Source organism: Hemitrygon akajei, chromosome 7 (assembly GCF_048418815.1).
Source record: "Hemitrygon akajei chromosome 7, sHemAka1.3, whole genome shotgun sequence".
Classification (NCBI taxonomy): Eukaryota; Metazoa; Chordata; class Chondrichthyes; order Myliobatiformes; family Dasyatidae; genus Hemitrygon; species Hemitrygon akajei.
The window spans coordinates 70453587-70474770 of record NC_133130.1 but is presented as its reverse complement, the minus strand read 5'-3'; the positions used below and the strand labels follow the sequence as shown (position 1 = coordinate 70474770).

General features: G+C 39.4%; 1 protein-coding gene across 2 annotated transcripts in view; it reads left to right on the top strand.

Moving 5' to 3' along the window:
- fndc1 (fibronectin type III domain containing 1) overlaps positions 1-20366 on the top strand; it is a 196144-nt gene extending 175778 nt beyond the window's left edge. For both annotated transcript variants that reach the window (XM_073051149.1, XM_073051148.1), the window contains exons 20-22: positions 7889-8050; positions 17396-17518; positions 18316-20366. In XM_073051149.1, coding sequence (XP_072907250.1) covers positions 7889-8050; positions 17396-17518; positions 18316-18446 — 416 coding nt within the window. In that variant the 3' untranslated portion in view covers positions 18447-20366. The remainder of the gene's footprint in view (positions 1-7888; positions 8051-17395; positions 17519-18315) is intronic.
- The last annotated feature ends 818 nt before the right edge of the window (positions 20367-21184 follow it).

The following is a 21184-nucleotide window of genomic DNA, read 5'->3' as shown; positions in this document are numbered from 1 at the left end:
GCCTTTGCTTCTCAGGGAGAAATAATTAACTTATATTGAAGATGTTGGTCATTTACCAGCATTTTTGGTGTGTTTGTTAGTTACCTCTTGTTATTTTCAACATAAATTTTTGAGTTATTGCTTCTGCTTCATTCCAAATGGAAATTTCCAATAGAAGTAAACACCCTGCAGCAAACATTAATCATTGATTTACTGATCATAGGGTGGAAGGAGGTACAATACTGCAGGTGAAGATGGTTAAGTACAGGACAATGCCCCAAGGACTCCTTTAGTAATACTTGATGCTGAAATTAATAGTCACAGAATTAACAGCCATCCAAGTTATGGGTTCAACCAGGGCAGAATTTTAACTGCTGATTTCCTTTGTTTCCAGTCTTTATCGGCATGTGTAATGTCACATCTGATCTTCTAATTGAGGACAGACATACTCACTCTCATCTCTGGCATGCAGCTGCTTTGTTCACTCATGGCCTGTGTTTTGAGTTGAAGGCAATTAATGGATGACACTCCTGATGAAACCAATCATTCTGCCAATGATCGAGTGCAAGCTGATGGGTGTTAATTGGTGTATTGAATTTGGTCTTTTTTAGATATTTCCAAATCTTCCAGTTTAGTATTTAACAATCTCGTGCTGAGCTCCATCATCATAATGCAGAATTAGTGTTCGTGTGTGGATGTGGGCAGGAGAAAGAGGTAGAGAAACACTGTTCAAGATGATAAGAGTCGTAGATCAAAGAGACTTTCCCACGGCAGAAGTGACTATTATAAAGGGACATCATTTTTAGGTAATTGGTGGAAAGTATAGGAGGGATGTCAGAGGTAATTTTTTTTTACACAGAGTAGTGGTTGTGTGGAATGCGCTGCCAGGGTGGTGGTAGGGGTAGATTCATTAGGCATGTTTCAGAGACACTCAGATAGATATATGGATGATAGAAAAATGGATGGCTCTGTGTAGGGAAAGGTTAGATTGATTCCAAAGCCGGTTAAAAGGTTGGCAAAACATTATTGGCCAAATGGCATTTGCTGTGCTGTTCTATGCTCAGTATTTCGTGCTGCCAAGTGGCTGTTACAGCCTGGCTTGAGACTCTGTTGGTTCTGGAGCACAAACATTAATGCTGCAGCCTTGAGATTATTGTGGCCCCTAGCCTTGTCTGTATCCTGTGTACTCAGCTGTTTCTTGATAGTGCATGAAGTGAATTTACTTGGCCAAGGACTGAATCTGTCATGCTGGGTTTCTCAACAGAAAGTCAAAATGATTCATCTTAGCACTTTAGGTTGAAGATGTTTCCAAATATTCCAGCCTAGTCTTTGCACTCACGTGCCGAGCTCCATCATCACAGTGCAGAATTAGTGTTTTCCCTGCAATTTTCTGTCCATTGATTTTAACATCATGCGTGGCGTGCTGACCTCTGTATAAACCCAGCATATTGCTCTCCACTTAAATTTAGTTTCTTGGATAACTACCTTTGTCAATACCAGCTTGCTAAATTTTAACTGGAATCTGATTTTGGACCTGAAGCAGATTGGTGGAAGATCTGCTCCAAATTAAAATCATAAAAACAGAAATCACAGCCTGAAGGAATTACATGTAAGTGGCCAAAGAAGTGGGAAGTGTAGACAGTGGTTTTTGTGATGGGTTGCTTTCATAATGATCTGTAGTTTCTTGTGGTCCTGGCCAGAGCACTTGCCATACTGTGAACCATCCAGGTAGCATGCTTCCTATTGGGCACCTGTAGAAATTGATGTTAGTCTTTAGAGACACCGCTGAATTTCCTTAGCCTCTGAGTAAGTAAAAGAGCTGGTATAATTTCTTGGCCATTAGCATCATCGTGGTTGGACTAGGACAACTGTATAAAGTTAAATAAAGAAAGAGATTCCTACTCGTAACAAATGGTGATATTTCTGCTCCAGGAAATATTCAGATGAGTCACTGTTGATACAGCCAACCTGCTAACAATAGCAGGTTTCCAGAAAAAATGTTAACACACTCATAGAACGAGATTCTGCAGATGCTGGAAATCTAGAGCATCAGACACAAAATGCTGGAGGCACTCAACAGGTGCAACAGCATCTATGGAGGGAAAGAAACAGTTAATGTTTTGGGCTGAGTCCCTTCATTAGGGCTTTCCCAATGCTGCCTAACCAATGTTTTGTACCACTTAGCATGACATCCCCTCCCTTGTACTAGAGCACACCATATGCCTTCTTTACACTGTGTCATCTATCTGTGTTACGATACTGATTTGTCTCCATTAAGATCATAAGCCATTCAGCCCATCGAGTCTGCTGCACCACGCTATCATGGCTAATCCCAGATCCCACTTAACCCCATACACCTGCCTTCTCGCCATAACCTTTGATACCCTGACCGATCAGGAAACTATCAACTTCCGCCTTAAATATACCCACAGACTTGGCCTCCACCGCAGTGTGTGACAGAGCATTCCACAGATTCACTACTCTCTGGCTAAAAGAAATTCTTCCTTACCTCTGTTCTAAAAGGTCTTCCCTCAATTTTGAGGCTGTGGCCTTTAGTTCTGGATACCCCCACCATAAGAAACCTCCTCTCCACATCCACCCTATCTAGTCCTTTCAACATTTGGTGGGTTTCAGTTGTTAGACCCCCCCCCCAGCGTATTAATTTAAATTCCAGTGAGACAGGCCCAGTGCTGCCAAATGCTCTTCCTATGTTAACCCCTTCATTTGCAGAATCATCTTCATGAACCTCTTCTGGACTCTCTCCAATGACAGCACATCCTTTGTGAGATATGGGACCCAAAACCGTTGACAATACTCCAAGTGCAACCTGACTAGTGTCTTATAAAGCCTTAGCATTATCTCCTTGATTTTATATTCTATTTCCCTTGAAATAAATGCCAATATTGTATTTGCTTTCTTTACTACAGACTCAACGTGTAAATTAACCTTTTGGGTGTCTTGCATGAGGACTCTTGAGTACCTCTGATGTTTGAACTTTCTTCCCAGTTAGATAATAGTTCGCACTATTGTTCCTTTTACCAAAATGCATTATCATACATTTCCCAACATTGTATTCCATCTGCCACTTCTTTGCCCATTCTTCCAATTTGTCTAAGTCTTGCTGCATCGCATTGCTTCCTCAGCACTATCTACCCCTCCACCTATCTTCATATCATCTGAAAATTTGACCACAAAGCCATCAATTCCATTATCCAAATCATTGACAAACAATGTGAGAAGCAGCAGTCCCAATACTGACCCCTGAGGAACACCACTAGTCACTGGCAGCCAACCAGAAAAGAAACCTTTTATTCCCACTCGTGGCCTCCTACCTCTCAGCCATTCCTTTATCCAAGCCAGTATCTTTCTTGTAATGCCGTAGGATTTTATCTTGTTAGGCAGCCTCATGTGTGGCACCTTATCAAATGCCTTCAGAAAATCCAAGTAAATGACATCCAGTACCTCTCCTTTGTCTCAATGTAAGGAATTCAGAGCAATCTCCTGCAACCTATATTTGCATGCTACCTATCACTGCTTCGCTAACTGAAAAGCTGTGACCTGAACTAAGTACAATAACACCACCAGGTGATATTTCACATCTGGCTTCAAGATAAAGGAAATGATGTTGATGAGCCAGCTGAAGGTGAGTGGCCTGCAATATTGCATTGGGGATTTCCTCCAATGAAAGCTGAATCCTGAGATGAACATCCAGAGTTGTCATCCCCTGAACTTGATGTGAATCTTGTCACATCCTTCACCCCCCCTCACCTCCACCCTAATATCATTGATTTCTTCATTCCCACTGATATTTGATTTACTGAGATTGCTTAATGCTCTATTTGGCTGAGTGATGTCCCGATGATGTAGGCACTGACTTCTGCCACGTGTCAGGAATTTAACACATTTGTTTATGTTTGCGCTGAGGGCTGGAATTGGTTAGTCACAGTAGAACATAAATGGAGCAAGTTCGTTCGAATGTGTTTGAGATTAGCATGAAGGAATATTAGTAAAATGGCTTCGATTTGTCTTTGCTTAATCAAACAAGTTTGGCCCCAACAGGAGTTCTGTGACAATTTCTGGGAGTTACATTTAAGAGAAGCTGTGAATGTCCTGACGAAGGTCTCGGCCTGAAACGTTGACTGTACTTCTTCCGATAGATGCTGCCTGGCCTGCTGCGTTCCACCAGCATTTTGTGTGTGTTAAATGGAGAATGAAGCAGAAATTTACCAAAGTGATTCAAGTGGTGAGGATCAAACTACGTAGGGAGAGTAGCAAAGCTGGGGTTTGTCTCCTTGGAACGGAGAAGGTCATGAGGAGTGTAGAAAGAGGAAAGCTGTTTCCATTGGCGATGGTCATGAACAAGAGAACATAAAATGAAAGGGGTTGGTAAAAGGTTAGCGTTTGGAATACACTACGGGAGGGTACTGTTGGGGACATATTCAAATGCAGCATTAAAAAAAAAGGCAAACAGGCTTGTGACAGGGAACATTTTGCTAGGATATTGAACATGGAATAGTACAACACAGGAATGGGTTCTTTGGCCCGCAGTCTCCGCATTGAACCCAATGCCAAAGTGAACTAAATTCTCTCACGTAGGGCTTGATGGGCAAATAGTTTTTATGTTTGGTAATAATCTGAGCACTCTGATTTCCACTTTCTTTATTGGATAGTAATATTACTGTAAGATTGCCAGACACATGGCTGGTTCTGAGTGCAAGTTTTTTTTTACACTACAGCCAGAAATTGGTTGAAGCACATAGTTTTTAATATAACCAGTTCCCTGAAAACTACTGCTTGTTGTTACCTCTTGGAGGGAATCTTTGATTCCATATTTGGCATGTTTGCAAGTTTTACTTGGGAATTCACTTTTAAATTAACAAAAAGTGCTTAAAATTAAACAAAATTCATAATTTTTGATGTCAGATCTTAACCTATTTACATTATTTCCATACAGAAATCTGTCCTGGAATAAATACTGTTGGAACTTCAGAGCATTTGTACAGCATAAAAGTAATGCAGCTTTGTCCACAATATTGCACCAATCTTGATTCAGTGGTACAATTGCTCCTACCCTTGAATAATGCTTCACCATCACTTGGTCCCCTATGTCCTATTCTTGAGATTTATGTGTTTTCAAATTTGTTTTATTGGCTTGATGTTTTTGTTAATATTCCCTGCTGTCTGTCAACAGAATTCTTTCACTTATCCTTTCAGTGACCTTACAGATTTATTCCAAGTAGCCATCTCCCCCTACCTTTTGTGCCCAAGAGAGACTGTTTTTCTCATAGGGCCTGTCATTACCTTATGAAACGAGGTGCTTCCCCTGATAATCATTAGCACCAGGAGTAGCATGCAGTCCAATTCTTCCTTCTGTTCATCCAGACCCTTTCTAACTCTCTCAATATTTTATTCATATGCTCAACAATTTGTGAAGATACTGGATTATGTTAATGAATGTGCACTCGGTGGCCACTTTATTAGGTTTGCCTGTACGCCTGTGTGTTAATGCAAATATCCTATCAACCAGTCATTTGGTACAACTCAGTGCAACAAAATATGTGGACACAGTTAAGAGTTTCATTTGGTGTTCAGACCAAACATCAGAATAGGGAGGAAATGTAATTGAAGGGTTTTTGATGGTAAAATGAATGCTGATGCCAGATGGAGTATCTCAAAAACTGCTGATCTCCTGGGATTTTCATGCACAACAGTCTAGAGTTTACAGCGAATGGTGCGAGAAACAATAAACATCGAGTGAGCGGCAGTTCTGTGGGCAAAAATGCCTTGTTAATGAGAGCGGTCAGGAGAATGGCCAGACTGGTTCCAACTGACAGGAAAGCAACAGTAACTCAAATAACTATGTGTTACAATGGTGGTGTGCAGAAGAGCATCTCTGAATGCACAACATGTCAGTCCTTGAAGTAGATGGGCTACATAGCAGCAGACCACACTGATTCCACTACTGTACCGAATAAAGTGGTCACTGAGTGTACATAGTTTGCGAAGTGTACTGGGTTGTGATTGAGTGTATTTCCCTTCAATGCCCAATTGTTTCAAGTCCTTGCATTACCTGTCCAATAAAGTGGCTTCCCTCATCAAAGTCCATTGCAAAATATCTTCACAACCTCAAGATTTTTGCAGGAGTTAGAGCAGGAACTGCTTTGCATTGAAAAGCCTTGACTCGGTTTGCGAAGTTAACCACAAGAACCAGGTGATATTTATTTACCCTGCTGGAAGTTGGAAGAGATCCTATAAATTTTCTCCAAGTGTATTGCCAAGGCTTTTCTGATCTTCAAACACACTGTTGAGGATCTTTTCTGTTTATGAGCTGCAGAAAAATCCTCCTCATTCTCTGATAGGGCCATTGTCCCACAGGATTTTTTTGTTGCCTTGCATTAGAATATCCTCCAGCAGCAGTCAAAGGAAGTCTTTTCTCTGGTATACTAGCAAATTAATGGCCTCAAACAGCATCCCTTCTGATGGTGTCTTTCCTCTTTCAGTTTGTTTATTCCTAAATGGGCAGATTTGTCTTTTGTCATAACCTCTCCTAAATTTTCCATGGGACCTCAAGGTGGCCCTTGTCCAACAACTTCCTTTGCTAACCTGTCCAGCTGTTCTCTTCCCTTGTTACTCTATTTCAGAATGAGATTTTACTTGGAATTGTATTAGTTCCTTGCATTGCTGCTGATCACTGACAGGTCTTACTTTATCAATGGCTACCTGAATGCAATTCTCCATTCACTGATCTAAATCCATGCTTTTCTTAAATAGAAGTCGTCTGTCAGTGAATTGCAGATAAACTCAGAAGCCCAGCAGAGAGGGTATGCAGGTGGGAACTCATTTGGGTGACTCACTGCAAATGAAACACAAGCCTGTTCTGTCTGCTACACAACAGATGACTTGGTGATTTCAGTATTCATTTCCTGAAGAATTCCATTGTACCATGGACCAAGCATTTTTGTTATTATATTTTTGATGTAGGCATTATATTTCTTCCTTGCATATTGAACAATCAGCTTCATATTGTGACTCTTGCTATCACTTCACTGTGAAGGGATGAGAGAGGAGGGCTGAAGAAAGCTGTGGTTTCAGTTCCATTTATTTTAGACCTCTTGCTCTAGGATCAAAGTTTTACTCTACCAAGACCAGTTTGTGTGAAATGGCTTCCCCATATTATAAGAAGTCATTCATGTGTATTCATCACTTTTTACTACAAACGTTTGTACAATGGGTTCATGGATGAGGATTGAGGTAAGTGAAAGCATATCTCAACCTGCGGGATCCACAGAAGGGGATGCAAAATAAAGCTGCAGTAATTTCTTGTGCATATTCGTAGCCTCTTCAGGAAAGTTAGTTTGCTGCAAAGCAAGCTGGTCAGTCTGCATTATGGCAGAACCCAGCTGGTTCTTCATCCAGTTTGTAAACGTATGTGAAAGGGGCCATCGATGGACATTTAACAGAAGCATGTTGGTTTAACAAAATGAACCATGAAAACATACAAAGAGAAACAACTTTCTATGCAAATACGTTTGTATGTCCAAGTAATTTGTGCTGATTTTGGTCACTATCAGTTGGTAGAAAATTAAATCAAGCTTGCCATTTTATTTCAGTTCAGCATGCCAGCTGTTGTGGTTACGAGGACAAGCTTGCATATGTTTAGTTTGTATAATTTTGAGTTGGCTGTGTCCTAGAAATTGTTTTGGTCAAGTCATCCCTCAAAGTACAAGGAACCAATCTGTATCTAATTTCCAAGATAACACATTTAATGGTGAATTCTTTTCATTATTGTAATTGGTTCATAAAAGGAATGGATAGTGAAAGCTTGTCCCTTCATTAAGATAAGGTGCAGTGACTTGTGCTAGGTTCCAGTAATATGAGAAACATTGCACCATGTGTTTCTTCTTTACAGGAGGCGAACCAATCTGGATTCCTTATACGTTCAAGTATGAACCATCATCCAGCGAATGCATGGGAAAACAGTATGTGAAGCGCACTTGGTATCGCAAATTTGTTGGTGTGGTACTTTGCAACTCTCTGCGATACAAGATCTTCCTGTCTGAAGGACTGAGAGGTAACCAAACAATGGAACATTTTCAAAGCCTGTTGTATCTCTGAGCATATTTTATTTATTCTCCAGAAAAACATAAGCATACTAAGAAATCCAGGTGTGTGTGTGTGTATATATGTATATATAAAATATGGTGTATGCATATAATGTTTCATATGTAGAAACAGCTGACTTTGTGTGATCACATTGATGCTTGCATATCAAAGATGTTGATTATGTAAAGTATATCCCTATTTATCAGAAATATAGATATAGCTTAGCGCGCGCACACACACACACACTCACACTCACACTCACACTCACACTCACACACACACACACACACACACACACACACACACACACACACACACACACACACACACACACACACCCCACCCCCACCTGGGCCTAGATGTTCATTGGTCTACATTGGACACCTGGTTAAGTCTCTTTGAGTATAGTGGTTGTTTGGATAAACCAATTAACATCAGAATTCTGCAGGTCTGGCAAGCAGTGGAAGTGGGAAACAGATTTCTTGTCTTTGCAGAGAATGGAGCATGGAGCATAGAGAAGTGCAGCACAGAAACAGGACCTTCAGCCCATGATGTCTGTGTAGACCATAATGACTAATTAAACTAATCCCTTCTGCATGCACATGATCTTTATCATTCCATTCCCTGCCAGCAAGATACGCAGGAATCAAGCAGAAAAGTAATAGCATTAGGATAATAGTAAAGATAAAAAGTAAAAGTTGTTCATCCTCATTTGATTATTACGTTTCGAGGATAACGTCATGGGAAAAGTCCTTGAAAGGTAGTTATCGTGATTAATGCATTGCCCAGTCTGAAAGACATAGCAATTCATTGCTGTCAATTTATTTGGTGAACGCTGCATTGTTTGATTAACCAATTTACAGAACGAATATAAAAGCATTAGAATGAATACAAAGTAGTTTCAAGAAAAACTGAGATAAAACATAGAACAGTACACAGAGGAACTGGCCAATCAGCCCACAAGGTCTGTGCCAAACACAAAACAAACTCTTCACCAGGACTGGAAAAGAAGGGGAAGAAGCCAGGGTAAGAGGTGGGGAGTACAAGGTGGCAGGTAGTAGGTGAGACCAGTTGAAGGGGAAGATGGCTGGGTAGGGAGGGGATACCATAGGTAGAAGAGATAAAAGGCTGAAGAATAAGCAATCTAATATGAGTGGACAGTGGACCATGGAAGAAAGGGAAGGAAGAAGGGGACCTGAGGAAAGTGATAAGCAAGTGAGGATAAGAGAAGGGAATGAGAGTGATAACCAGAATGAAGACTAGAAAAAAGATATGTGGGAAGTGGGGGTGGGGGAGAAATTAGAAGTTTGAGAAATCAATGTTCATGCCATCAGGTTGGAGGCTACTCAGAGGAATATGAGGTTTTACCTCTCTAACCTGAGTCTGGCCTCCTCACAGCAGTAGAGAAATCAAATTCATATTTCTTCTCAAGCCAAAAGATGGTAAGAGTCATAGAAACATTGGGAAAAGGAAGAGGCAGTTAGGCCTAATGTGCCTTCAGATTCTGAAAAACTGAGTTCAGGGGATTCAGCACAATAAAAACTTTTCTTTCCCATGGTGACTACCCAAAATCTCCAATACCCTTTCAGCTTGCAGGGGGGCACAGCTCTCCAACACTTACGCATGATATTTTTTTCTTGAACTCCCCATTAATCCCTCCTCTAATTAAAATTTGCACCACCAAATGACTAAACTTCCAACTGTGGAAATAAATTCATCATTTTCACCCAAGTTGTCATAGAATTTTGTTGAACTCAGCTGTCAGCCCCCTGCTACTTCAAGGAAATTCTTTTCTGCACAGCTGAAAATTCTTCAGCTCTGGGAAATACGCTGTAATCTCATTTGTTCTCATCGTAATGTTAGAATTGTGCATTGTAATGTTTCATAAGGTTCTAGTCCATGGCTTGAATAATTTTTTGCCCCATATTGAGCATAATGTTTTGCAGCTCCATCCTGTGCTTCCAGCTGCACTAAGAACAGCATATGGCCACAATGTTTTCATGTCCACATCAGCAGTGATCTTGCATTCTCATCTGTCAGATATTCATCCACATTGGCATGAGGGACTGTGGTATGATTGAGGACTATTTGAACTGTGTGTCTATAGAATAATGTCTTCTATCCCTGAATGGTGTGAGCGAAGCCAGGAATGGTGTTTAACGGTGGACTGCTGTGCAGTGCAGGATTTGTCAAAGTGAATATGCAGTGCATATTGAGGCATAATATCCAAACTATCCAGTTCCCTGCTGATAGCTGCTGTTTTTGACGACCTCTCTGATTCATAAAGGTTTGCATTGAAGATGCACATCTTCTCTCCAGCCCACATGCCTGCTACTTTCAGGCATCTATGCATATGTACTCCAAGTTCTCACTGTTCCTTTACACTTCTCAAAATGCTCAGAATGTGGAACCGGCTACCAAAAAAGAGAAGATGAGCAAAATTACTGAAAGCCAGTTAAAAGAACATAAGGCAATTGCAGATGGAAAGGAGTTTTCAAAGATATGTTGATGTGATTAGATGGATACAAGTGGGAAAGGACACTATTGAACCTGAAAGCTTTCCCAGATGGTTTGTTTCCATGCTACTGATTCTCTAACACATTTTTCTTTTGAAAGATGACATTTGGGGTGGTGCATTATAAACTTAAGAAAAATTATGTCCTTAAGTAGATGAAGCAACCAGAAATATGCAGACAATGTTGCGCAGTGGTGGAGACAAGTTCAAGTTTCCTTCAGAGCAGAAAGATTAATAATTCTGAAGTACTTTGTCATGAAGTAGGAGCAAGTGTGATGTAGTGAGGAAAAAGCTTGTCCTTCTGCCGTTTTCTGCTGGAATCTTGTATGTATTTGTATGTTACATGATTCTTCTGATGACTCCCCCAACCCCCACTCTCCGCCCCCACACCCATTTTCTTGCTGCAGTTTGTATATTTATCCACTGCCAGATGATACAGACCTTAAATCCAGAGTTCACAGCTGTAGTGGAAATGTGAAATTAAATGATTTTTACAAAACTAAAGAGCTATGTGAGTCTTAGAAAATGGGTTTAACACTCTTTTGAATGCTGAGATCCATGTCTGACTTCAGCAATATGTTACAATAATTGGCAGGTTCTCAGTAATTCTGTATTTCCTGCAAATGGAATTTACGATTGGAGTTGACAGTTGACAAAAGTTTGAGATATGAAATTAACAAAGAGGCAAAGGTATGATAGACTCAGCAAACAATTCACCCTTCATCCCCTCCCATATATTCATTTAATCTCCTGGGAGAGATAATAAACCAGAGGCAGATAGCAATGGGGAAAAAGTGAAATTTCAATTTACCTAAATGTGTCTGGAAAATCAAATGTCATCTCTCATGTCACACCCCTATATAATGTGATTTCTAAACTTGAAACCATCGAGTTGGAATCTTCAGTGTATTCTAAACAGTCATCACTGTGTGAGGGGCAAGAATTTATTATGCTATTTTGCCCTTTTTAAATTTCTATTGATATCTCTTGGTTTGTACTGTTTTAAGGTAAACTAAAAGGCCTGTATAAATAACCAATAATTTTTAAATGAAGAATTTTCTTCTAACTCTCCCTGGACCTTCTCTAAAGACACAATATGGCCCTTCATTAGAATGAGTTCACAATAGTTTAGCCGATTGATGAATACCATTTGAAGATCAAATTAATTTCTTTCGTTAGTTTTACCCAGAATTTCTCTATGTAAGTTGTGCATCTTCAGTGATTCGGATCCAGATATTGCTGTGGCTACCCAGAAGATTGAGGGAAAATCTATGCAGAGTAAGCCAAGTTAACATCTTAGATCAATGGCCTTTTCATCTGAATAATTCCACTATTTTCTGCAAATAATATGTTAATTCTGCTTTGATCCTACCCATATACTGACATTATATTTATTTAAAATAAAGATCATGTGGCTTGATCTTCAGATTTATCTGTATTTATCACATGTATATTGAAATCTACAGTGAAATGTGCTGCTTACTTTAACAACCAGCACACCCAAGGATGTACTGGGGGGAGGCTGCAAATATTGCCACACATCTGGCGCCAACAAAGCATGCCCACAATGTTCAGCAGAACAACACAAGCAGCAACAACAATAAAACAAAACAAGACACCATCATCAAAATAATCCCCTTTTCCCAGCTAGCTACTCATATGGCCAACCACCATTGAGCAAACATCTGAATTCGTCAGGGATTAATTGCAGTCCTTTCCAACTTTAAAGTTCAAAATACATTTATTATCAAAATACGGTGCCTGAAAAAGTACTCACCACCCCCCCCCCCCCCCAGAAATGTTCATGTTTTATTTTATAAAACATTAAATCCACTGTGATTCAATTTGGCATTTTTTGACATTTATCAACAGAAAAGGACTCTTTCCTGTGAAAGTGAATTCAGATCATGACAAAGTGATCTAAATTAATTACAAGTATAGAAACATAGAAAACCTGCAGCACAATACAGGTCCTTCAGCCCACAATGCTGTTCCATGCGTGTACTTTAGAAATGACCTCTGTTCCTCATTTCCTCTGTACCTACTTCCAAGCACCTTAAAAACTCTGTTCTCTCGTGTTAGCCAGATGTATGTAAAGTACAAAATAATTGACAGCTTAAGTCTTCATCCCCTTCATTTAGTATTTAGTAGAGGCACCTTTGGCAGCAATTACAACCTTGAGTCTGTGTGGATAGGCCTGTATCAGCTTTGCACATCTGGACACTGCAATTTCCCCCATTTTTCTTTATAAAATCGCTCAAGCACAGTCAGATTGCATGTGGACCACGAGTGAACAGACCTTTTGAAGTCCCCGGCTACAAATTCTTAATTGGATTAAGGTCTGGATTCTGGCTTGGCCAGTCCAGGACATTAACTTTGTGTTTATTAGCCTTTCCTGTGTAGCTTCGGCTTTCTGCTTGGAGTCATTGTCTTGCTGCAAAACAAATCTTCTCCCAAGCTGCAGACTGCATCAGGTTTTTCTCCAGGATTTCCCAGTATTTTACCCTCCACCTTCACAAACCTTCCAGGGCTGCTGCAGTGAAGCATCCCCACAGCATGATGCAGCCACCACCGTGCTTCATGGTAGGGATGGTGTATTTTTTCACTTACGTCAAACGTAGTGTTTAGTCTGATGGCCAAAAAGCTCAATTTTGGTTTAATCAGACCACAGACCCTTCTTCCATCTGACCTCGGATTCTTTCTCCCAAATGCCTTCTGGCAAACTCTAGCTGAGATTTCATGTGAGCTGTTTTCAACAGTGGCTTTCTCTTTGCCACTCTCCCATAAAGCTGTGACTGGTGAAGCACCTGGGTAACAGTTGATGTATGTGTAGTCTCTCCCATCTCGGCCACTGAAGCTTGTAACTCCACTAGAGTTGTCATAGGTCTGTGATGGCCTCCCTCACTAGTTCCCTTCTTGCACAGTCACTCAGTTTTTGAGGACAGCCTGCTCTTGGCAGATTTACAGCTGTGCCATATTCTTTCCATTTCCTGATGATTGACTTAACTGTACTCCAAGGGATATTCGGTGACTTAGGAATTTTCTTGAATCCACCTCTTGACTTGTGCTTTTCAATTACTTTTTGGTGGAGTTGCTTGGAGTGTTCATTTGCCTTCATGGTGTAGTTTTTGCCAGGATACTGACTCACCAGCAGTTGGATCTTCCAGATAACTGGTGTTTTTTTTAGTATAACTGATTGAAACACCTTGACTGCACACAGATGATCCCCCGTGTAACCAGTTATGTGACTTCTGAAACTAGTTGGCTGCACCAGTGATGATTTGGTGTGTCATATTAAAGGAGGTGAATACTTATGCAATCAATTATTTTGTGTTTTATATTCGTAATTAATTTAGATCACTTTGTAGAGATCTGTTCTCACTTTAACATGCTGTTGATCGGTGTCTAAAAAAAAAGCCAAATTAAATCCACTGTGATTCAATATTGTAAAACAATAAAACATGAAGACTTCCAAGGGGGATGATTACTTTTTATAGGCACTGTATGTATTCTATATGCAACTTTGAGATTCGTCTCCTTACAGACAGGCACAAAAAAAGAAACACAATAGAACCCGTTAAAAAGGAAGAGACAAAAGGGGAACAAATCATGCAAACAATAAAAAGTAAGCAAATGACATTCAGAACTGAAGATCACAGAAGTGGGTTCACAGCCACTAAGCCAGTCACAGCTCATCCAGGAGCCCATTGGCTGCAGGCCTCAGTCTCAGTACAGTGCAGAGATGAGTAAACCTCGCCAGTCAGTAGCCTGTGAATTCCCTTTTGGAGTTGAGCTTTTGAACCCCCACCCCCACCCCTGTATGACCTGGGATTTCGGTGGTGTGAACTGAAGTCTCAAAAGTGCAGAATCGTTGCAGCGTGCCCTGTAAGGGCGAAATCAAGGGGGTGGGGACTGCGAGTGCGGAATGAGCCAATATATAGCCATTGTTGCAGTGGTGATGATTTGAGATGAGGCGAGGCAGAGTTGAGGCGGTGGAGCCCATGCCCGAGAGTGAGAAGTGAGCTGATGTTCGACCAATTTAAATGCCGGGCCAGATTGGAAAGGTTGGGTATGGGCTGAATCGAGGTGGCAGGGCTCAGGCCTATTGAAGCTGCACAGCCTGGGTCTAAGAGTGAGGAATGAGCCAAGGTTAAGCTGATTTAAGCACTGGTCTGGATGAGAAAGGTCAGGGTATTAGGGCCAGAGCCAAGGGTCGGACGGGTGTTAAGGGTGGTCCTTGAGTTTGCATTGATATGTTGGAGCCTATTTATAGAATTGTAAAAATGGGCTCTTTCAGCTCACCTCATCCATGCCTGCCATAATGCTTCTCTACACAAATGTTCTTCACCCACAATAACCTCAATGCCTCAATCCCTTTCCTATCTAGGTACCTGTCAAATTGCCTTTTAAATGTTATTATTGTACCTGTCTCTGCCATTGTCTTGGGAGCTCATTCCAAGTATTCACCATCCTCTTTGTGGAAAAACTTAACCTTTAAATTTCCTTCAAATTTTTTCCCTCTCATTATGCCCTCCAGTTCTAGACTTTCATACCCCCAACATTAAAGCATGCTTATAATATTACTAGAGAGTTTTCAGAAGTGATTTTGGAGGATGCAGCCAGGACTTGACAATATAGGATAACATTGCAGTGAGATCACTTGAAGAATAGATGAATGCACACATTTTGTCATCATTTTGTTATCATTATCCACGTAGATGAATGCATGCATAAAAATGGCTCCTGTGACTATCAAGACATGTTCTTAATTAATGGTCTTGATTTACTGGTACTTGTACTTTCACTAAAACATTGTTGGCTCTCCAAACATTGATTTACAGAACTGTCTTTCACTATTGCAAATAGCACACAAAGCTGTTGCTGAGGGTTATAGTATAGCCAAATTCCCACAATGTATTTTTGCAACCCCTTTCCCTTTGAAATTTCATTTTATGAATTCTTTCCCATGAAAGCACCTTATTCTTAAAGCAATGTTGCCTGTAGCAAATGATTTTCCTTAATGTTTTAATTTTTAGCATGGTGCTATAACAGTTATTTGAGGTAACAGTGATTGAAAGTTAACCAGGATTTTTTGAGAACTGGTGCTTGCCTTTCATATTAGTCCATTGACAACCTTCTATAGATGTGTTGTTGAGAGTATAGTGACTGTTTGTATCGCAGCCTGATATGGAAACACCAATGCCCTTGAACGGAAAATCCTCTTAAAAAGTAGTGGATATGGCCCAGTCCATCTTAGGTAAAACCCTCCACACCATTGAGTGTATCTATATGGAGCACTGCCTCAAGAAAGCATCATCCATCATCAAAGATCCCTATCACCCAGGCCATGTTCTCTTCTGACCACTGCCATCAGGAAGAATGTACAGGAGCCTCAGGACCCATACCTCCAGGTTCAAGAGCCTCAACCATCAGGCTCTTGAACCAGAGGGGATAACTCCACTTGCCCCTTCACTAAACTGTTCCAACAACCTGTGGATTCACTTTCAAGGACTCTTCATCTTGTGTTCTTGATATTTATTGCTATTTATTTATATTTCTTTCTTTTGTATTTGCACAGTTTGTTATCTTTTGCACATTAGTTGTTCATCTATCCTGTTTGGGTGTGGTCTTTCATTGATTCTATTATGTTTCTTTTGTGTTATTACTGTGTATGGGTGCAAGCAAATGAATTTCAGGGTTGTAAATGGTGACATGTATGTACTTTAATAATACATTGAACTTTGATTTTTGATCTTACTTTGGACATGTGGAGCATTATTGAAATTAAGTTAGCATTCTTAAATTTAGTCTTTTGTGCTTGCATTGACTGTGGTGTAGTTGAGGTAACCACAAATTTTACTTAACAATCTTTTAATAGTAGAATTGAGCTGGGAATTGAATACATGGAAAGACAGGAACTTTTTAGCAAATCATATTGTAGAAGGGAAGAAAACTTAATAACTGTAGAGGTAAGAAGTCATAAAAGTTGATAATAATGTTGCTGACTACAGTCAAATCAAGACTCAGGTGTTGAAGAGTTGTACTTTGAACAGCATTCATGCCCCTTTCCCAGTCCTGTACTTAAATGAAGTTTTGCATTCCAGAAAGAAAAACTGTTCTAGGCTATTACTGAACTAGGGTGAAATGCTAGCATAGTCTTGATATTTTGAATAGATTATTTTTGTTCTATAAATGTTCAAGATTCTATAATTACAGGAATGCATCATTTTAAGAAAAAGGAAATATAGCAGTCTCATTTCACTCAAAGATTAAATATATTGCTGGCACACACAACAGAACAAGAAATCTTTATGCATGTCAAAAAGGAACTGGATAGTTCATGTCAGCAAGTAGTATTTCACTTTATGAAAAATATACCAAATTAATTCAAAAAATAAATGGATTGGTTGGATAAAAATAATCTCCTGCTTGAGACTTGTAAAGATACTGTTAGAAAAAAATTGATGATATAAGTTAGCCAATATTTAAAGGTATTATGCTGCTTTACAGGCAATTGAATGAAAAACCACACTCCATTGATTTGTGCTGATGTCTGAGAGCAAGAACAGTTCAGCATAACATGGGAGTTTTCTACTTGTTATTCCATCCATCAACTAATAACATAAAATGTCCAGCAGCTCTGAGAGTGAAGAGGACTGCATTAGGACGATTTTGTTCACATGGTTTGACAATGCCAAACTAACAAAGCATTGATAATTGTCTCACTGTGCTGTAATAGTGGGTGGAAACTTTGTAATGCCAAATTAACTGTCAGAATTATTTGCAATTCTTTCTCAGATACGTTTTACAGCATTGGTGATGCTTGGGGAAAAGGGGAGGACCACTGCCAGTTTGTTGATTCTTTCCTGGAGGGAAGGACAGGGACACATGAATATCCTGCATCTTTGCCTATCATCCCAGGTAATCAGTCAAATTCTACTTCACGAATTGTCTGTGTTTAAGATCTGGTCTGGGAGATGTGTATCCTATGATAATGCATTGGTTTCAAATGAGGCAGAGGATCTGTCTGTTAATCAACCAAGGTCAGCCTTGGAGTATAAATACTCAAGGCTCTGTTCAAATGAGGGAAAATCAGTATCGGTGTCCAGATGCAACATGAAGTGAACTGGAACAGAAGTGGCAAGAATATTTTTAACAAGACTGTCTAAATCCATTGTTGTTATCTATTAATTGAAATATTCTTGGTAGGCGCTGATTTAGGTAACAACTGAAAAACTGAATGAAGCATTTTAAGGAATTTTATGTTCTGATGATGATTTCTGAAATTTACACATAGAGTGTGTTAGTGTCAGTGCAGTATATTTCTCATTTTTGCTTGCATTAGAATGTACAGATTGACTTTTGTTTATTTGTACATTTTTTTCTTGTAACCAGCCAGAACAGTTTGATGTGTATTGTCAGAACATCTCACTAGGTTGGGCAGCAAATGTGAAGAAAGAAACAGTGAATATTTCACATCAGTGACCCTTGACAAAGCATCATTGACCTGCGCCATTCTGTTTCTCTCCACACAGATGCTGGTTGACCTAAGTATCCCCTTAACATTTAAAGTAGAAATTCATTAAGTCCACCCAAACTGATTTCAGTTTTATCTCAGCTCTTAAGCTGACTTCAATGAACAAAGAAGAAATAACACTTATGTTTCCATTGATACTGTTCTTCTCATTCAGTGACCAATTCTTGATGTGGATTTTTAGGTTATTATCGGAGTTATCGTCAACAGCCGGTGTCATTTGGCCTCATTGGTGGAGTCGGGAATTATGGCGGGACATCCAATTACTATGTAGGCTGGTATGAATGTGGAGTACCGATCCCAGGGAAGTGGTAATGAGCTAACTTCATGGAAACTGCTTATGGAGGAGTGGGCAACTCGTGCGTAAAGTGAATTAACTAAGAGCTGGGAAAACTCCTTCCAAAGAAACTGGAGCAATCATCGAATACTCAAGATTTTTTCCCACAATTTCAAACACTGTTTCTTCCATAATGTACTGAAATATATAAGATATCCCTCTTTTATATTTGTATATGAATTGAGCATCCAGGCTTTTAAGTAAAATGTGTCCAACACTATTTCACTCAATTTTGGTGCTTCCATTCTCTACCATTAGGTAAGCAACTGCTGATCATCCCAACAAATCTAAATCCAGTCATTGTGAAACAAAACAATGTTCCAGCTGGGCATTTGAGCAGCCTAGTTGAACTGCACTTAGAAGACAAATAGTGTTCAATACGTTATTCTATATAAATCTGTCAGTGCATTACAGAATCTTACTTGGCTATTAAAGAAAAATGGTGCTTTATAGAATTCCATTTTTTGACAGTCACAATTGTTGATCTTTTGATTTTATTCATTGTCACAGACTGCTGTGCTTTGAAATTATAACAGATTTTGTCATTGCTTTATATAATTACTCAGCATTGTTATGTGACCTATGCTTTTAATAACATTTTTAGTGTGTAAGTCAGCAAATTAGAATTGCCAAATCCCAAAGGTAAATCTTGCATTGCTTTGTTTCCTGCATGATTTTTTCATGCAATTTTTCCATGTATGATAGGCAGTGCATTTTATTGAAGGCCTATGGTAGACTTGTCATAATATACAACTAAATTAAGCATGCACACAGCAGGCAAGGTCCATCTCCACATAAGTCATGAGCTTATTACAGAAGCACTTGAATTTGACATTTCATCACTTCCTTTCTTTAGTAATTTGAGAACAAAGTCAGAAATGAAAATTAATTTCTACATCACTGTACCAATCTGCTCAGTGCTCATTTTCATTTGCACCTTACAGTAAACTAGCTGTTCACTAAAACGCTTTTAACATCTGTAGAACAAATGACCATTCTTGTCTGAAATAAATGCGCTGGATCAACAGGACTTGAATTGCAGGATGTGGCACCAGTGTAAAGGGAGCTTTGCATATTTTATTCCTGCAGTTTCCCTGGTGCATATTTTCATAGTTGCACATTAGTTTAAGAAGCTGTTTTTTGCGCAGGCGCAATGAATTTATGCTGTTTTGAAATAGCACAAAATGGAGCTACATAGTGAAATAACATCAGCTGTGGCTCCTTGTGTGGCAAACCATTGCGCTGGCGCAAAAAATAATTGCTGTGTGTAAAATTTAATTCACTGTCCCAACAAGCAGCCTTATTCAATTAGAGTGTAGTCAACACTGAAGAATGAATTCAACCATTTACAAGCTTTTCCAGCATATCTTCCCACTTGGGAACCATTAGATCAGGGAATTTAGCTTCTTGAATCCTGATGTGCCTCTTGTATGTCTTTCATTCTATGAAGATTTAATATGCAAAGTAAACACCTTTAATAATGAGGTCTTTTTTAAAATATGTATATTTTATAGCTAAAAATCCATTTAGAAAACATTTATAAAATAGGATTCAGAAAATCTACACACAGGCTTTTCTGCTTTTCTAATTTGTGCATCTCAGGCAGTAATGAAGAAAAGCATTCATTTGGCCAGGGTATGTGCCAAATATGTTGGTAGGTTTTGCACTTGAAACAAAAACATACTTTGAAAATGAGCAAATCTGCTTAAAATAGCAGTTTGGATGTTAGGTCAAAATAAATGCTTCAATTATAAACTGCATCAAGACAATGAACCTTTGAAAGCAGTCTATGATGTGTTTAATAAGCAGCCCATGTATTCTTTTAGAAATATATATTGTCCTTTTGACTGTGATGGTTGAATGGATTTCTTGCAATTTAAACTTCATTTTGCATCACACTTTGTGTGTCAAGCTTGTCTTTCATTTAATCCAAAACACTGGGAATCATCTTTAATGTTGTATCCCATGAAGTTGATGTTAAGATCCTAGAAATTAAACCCAGCTAATGACACTGACAGAATCAATTTTAAGAGATTAGTTGCATTTGTTCCCAAGAAGTTATCTTTCTGGTTATTCTGCTCAGGAATCATGCAGAATACCTTGGTATTAAAGCAATGGAGAATTGGTTCAATTTAATCATTTTGGTCTCAGCTGTAAAGCTGCAATTGAACTTACACTTAAAGTCATGAAATACAACTCAGAAACAAAGCTTACAATGTATTTTGTGTGATATGAGAATTGCCACTGAAACAAGATTTAATTTCCCCATTAAATCTCTAATTCTATCTGTTTGCAGAATGTGACCTACAGTAGGTCACTTTGCCAGTAATTACTTTTGAAAAGTTGATGGAAGCCACCTTCTTGAGCCATTGGGATCTGTCTGCCAAACCTTACATTCTAACGTTGGCTAGGGAATTCTTGGATTATCCAATGTGATGTGCAGTTTTCCTGAATTGACAAGGTTAGCACTCTGCCATTCATACAAATGCTGAATTGGCAAGGTTAGCACTTTGCCATTCATACAAGTGTTGAATTGACAAGGTTAGCACTTTGCCATTCATACAAATGCTGAAGCCCCAAATTCCCTCAGCTCTCTTTTTCAAACTTGGCTGTGACCCTGAGGACTTAGTCCACCAAAAAAGTGTCAAGTTCAATCTGTGACAGGTCATATGTTGTCATAGAGAGGAGTGTCTGCAGGGAATATGAGCAAGTTATA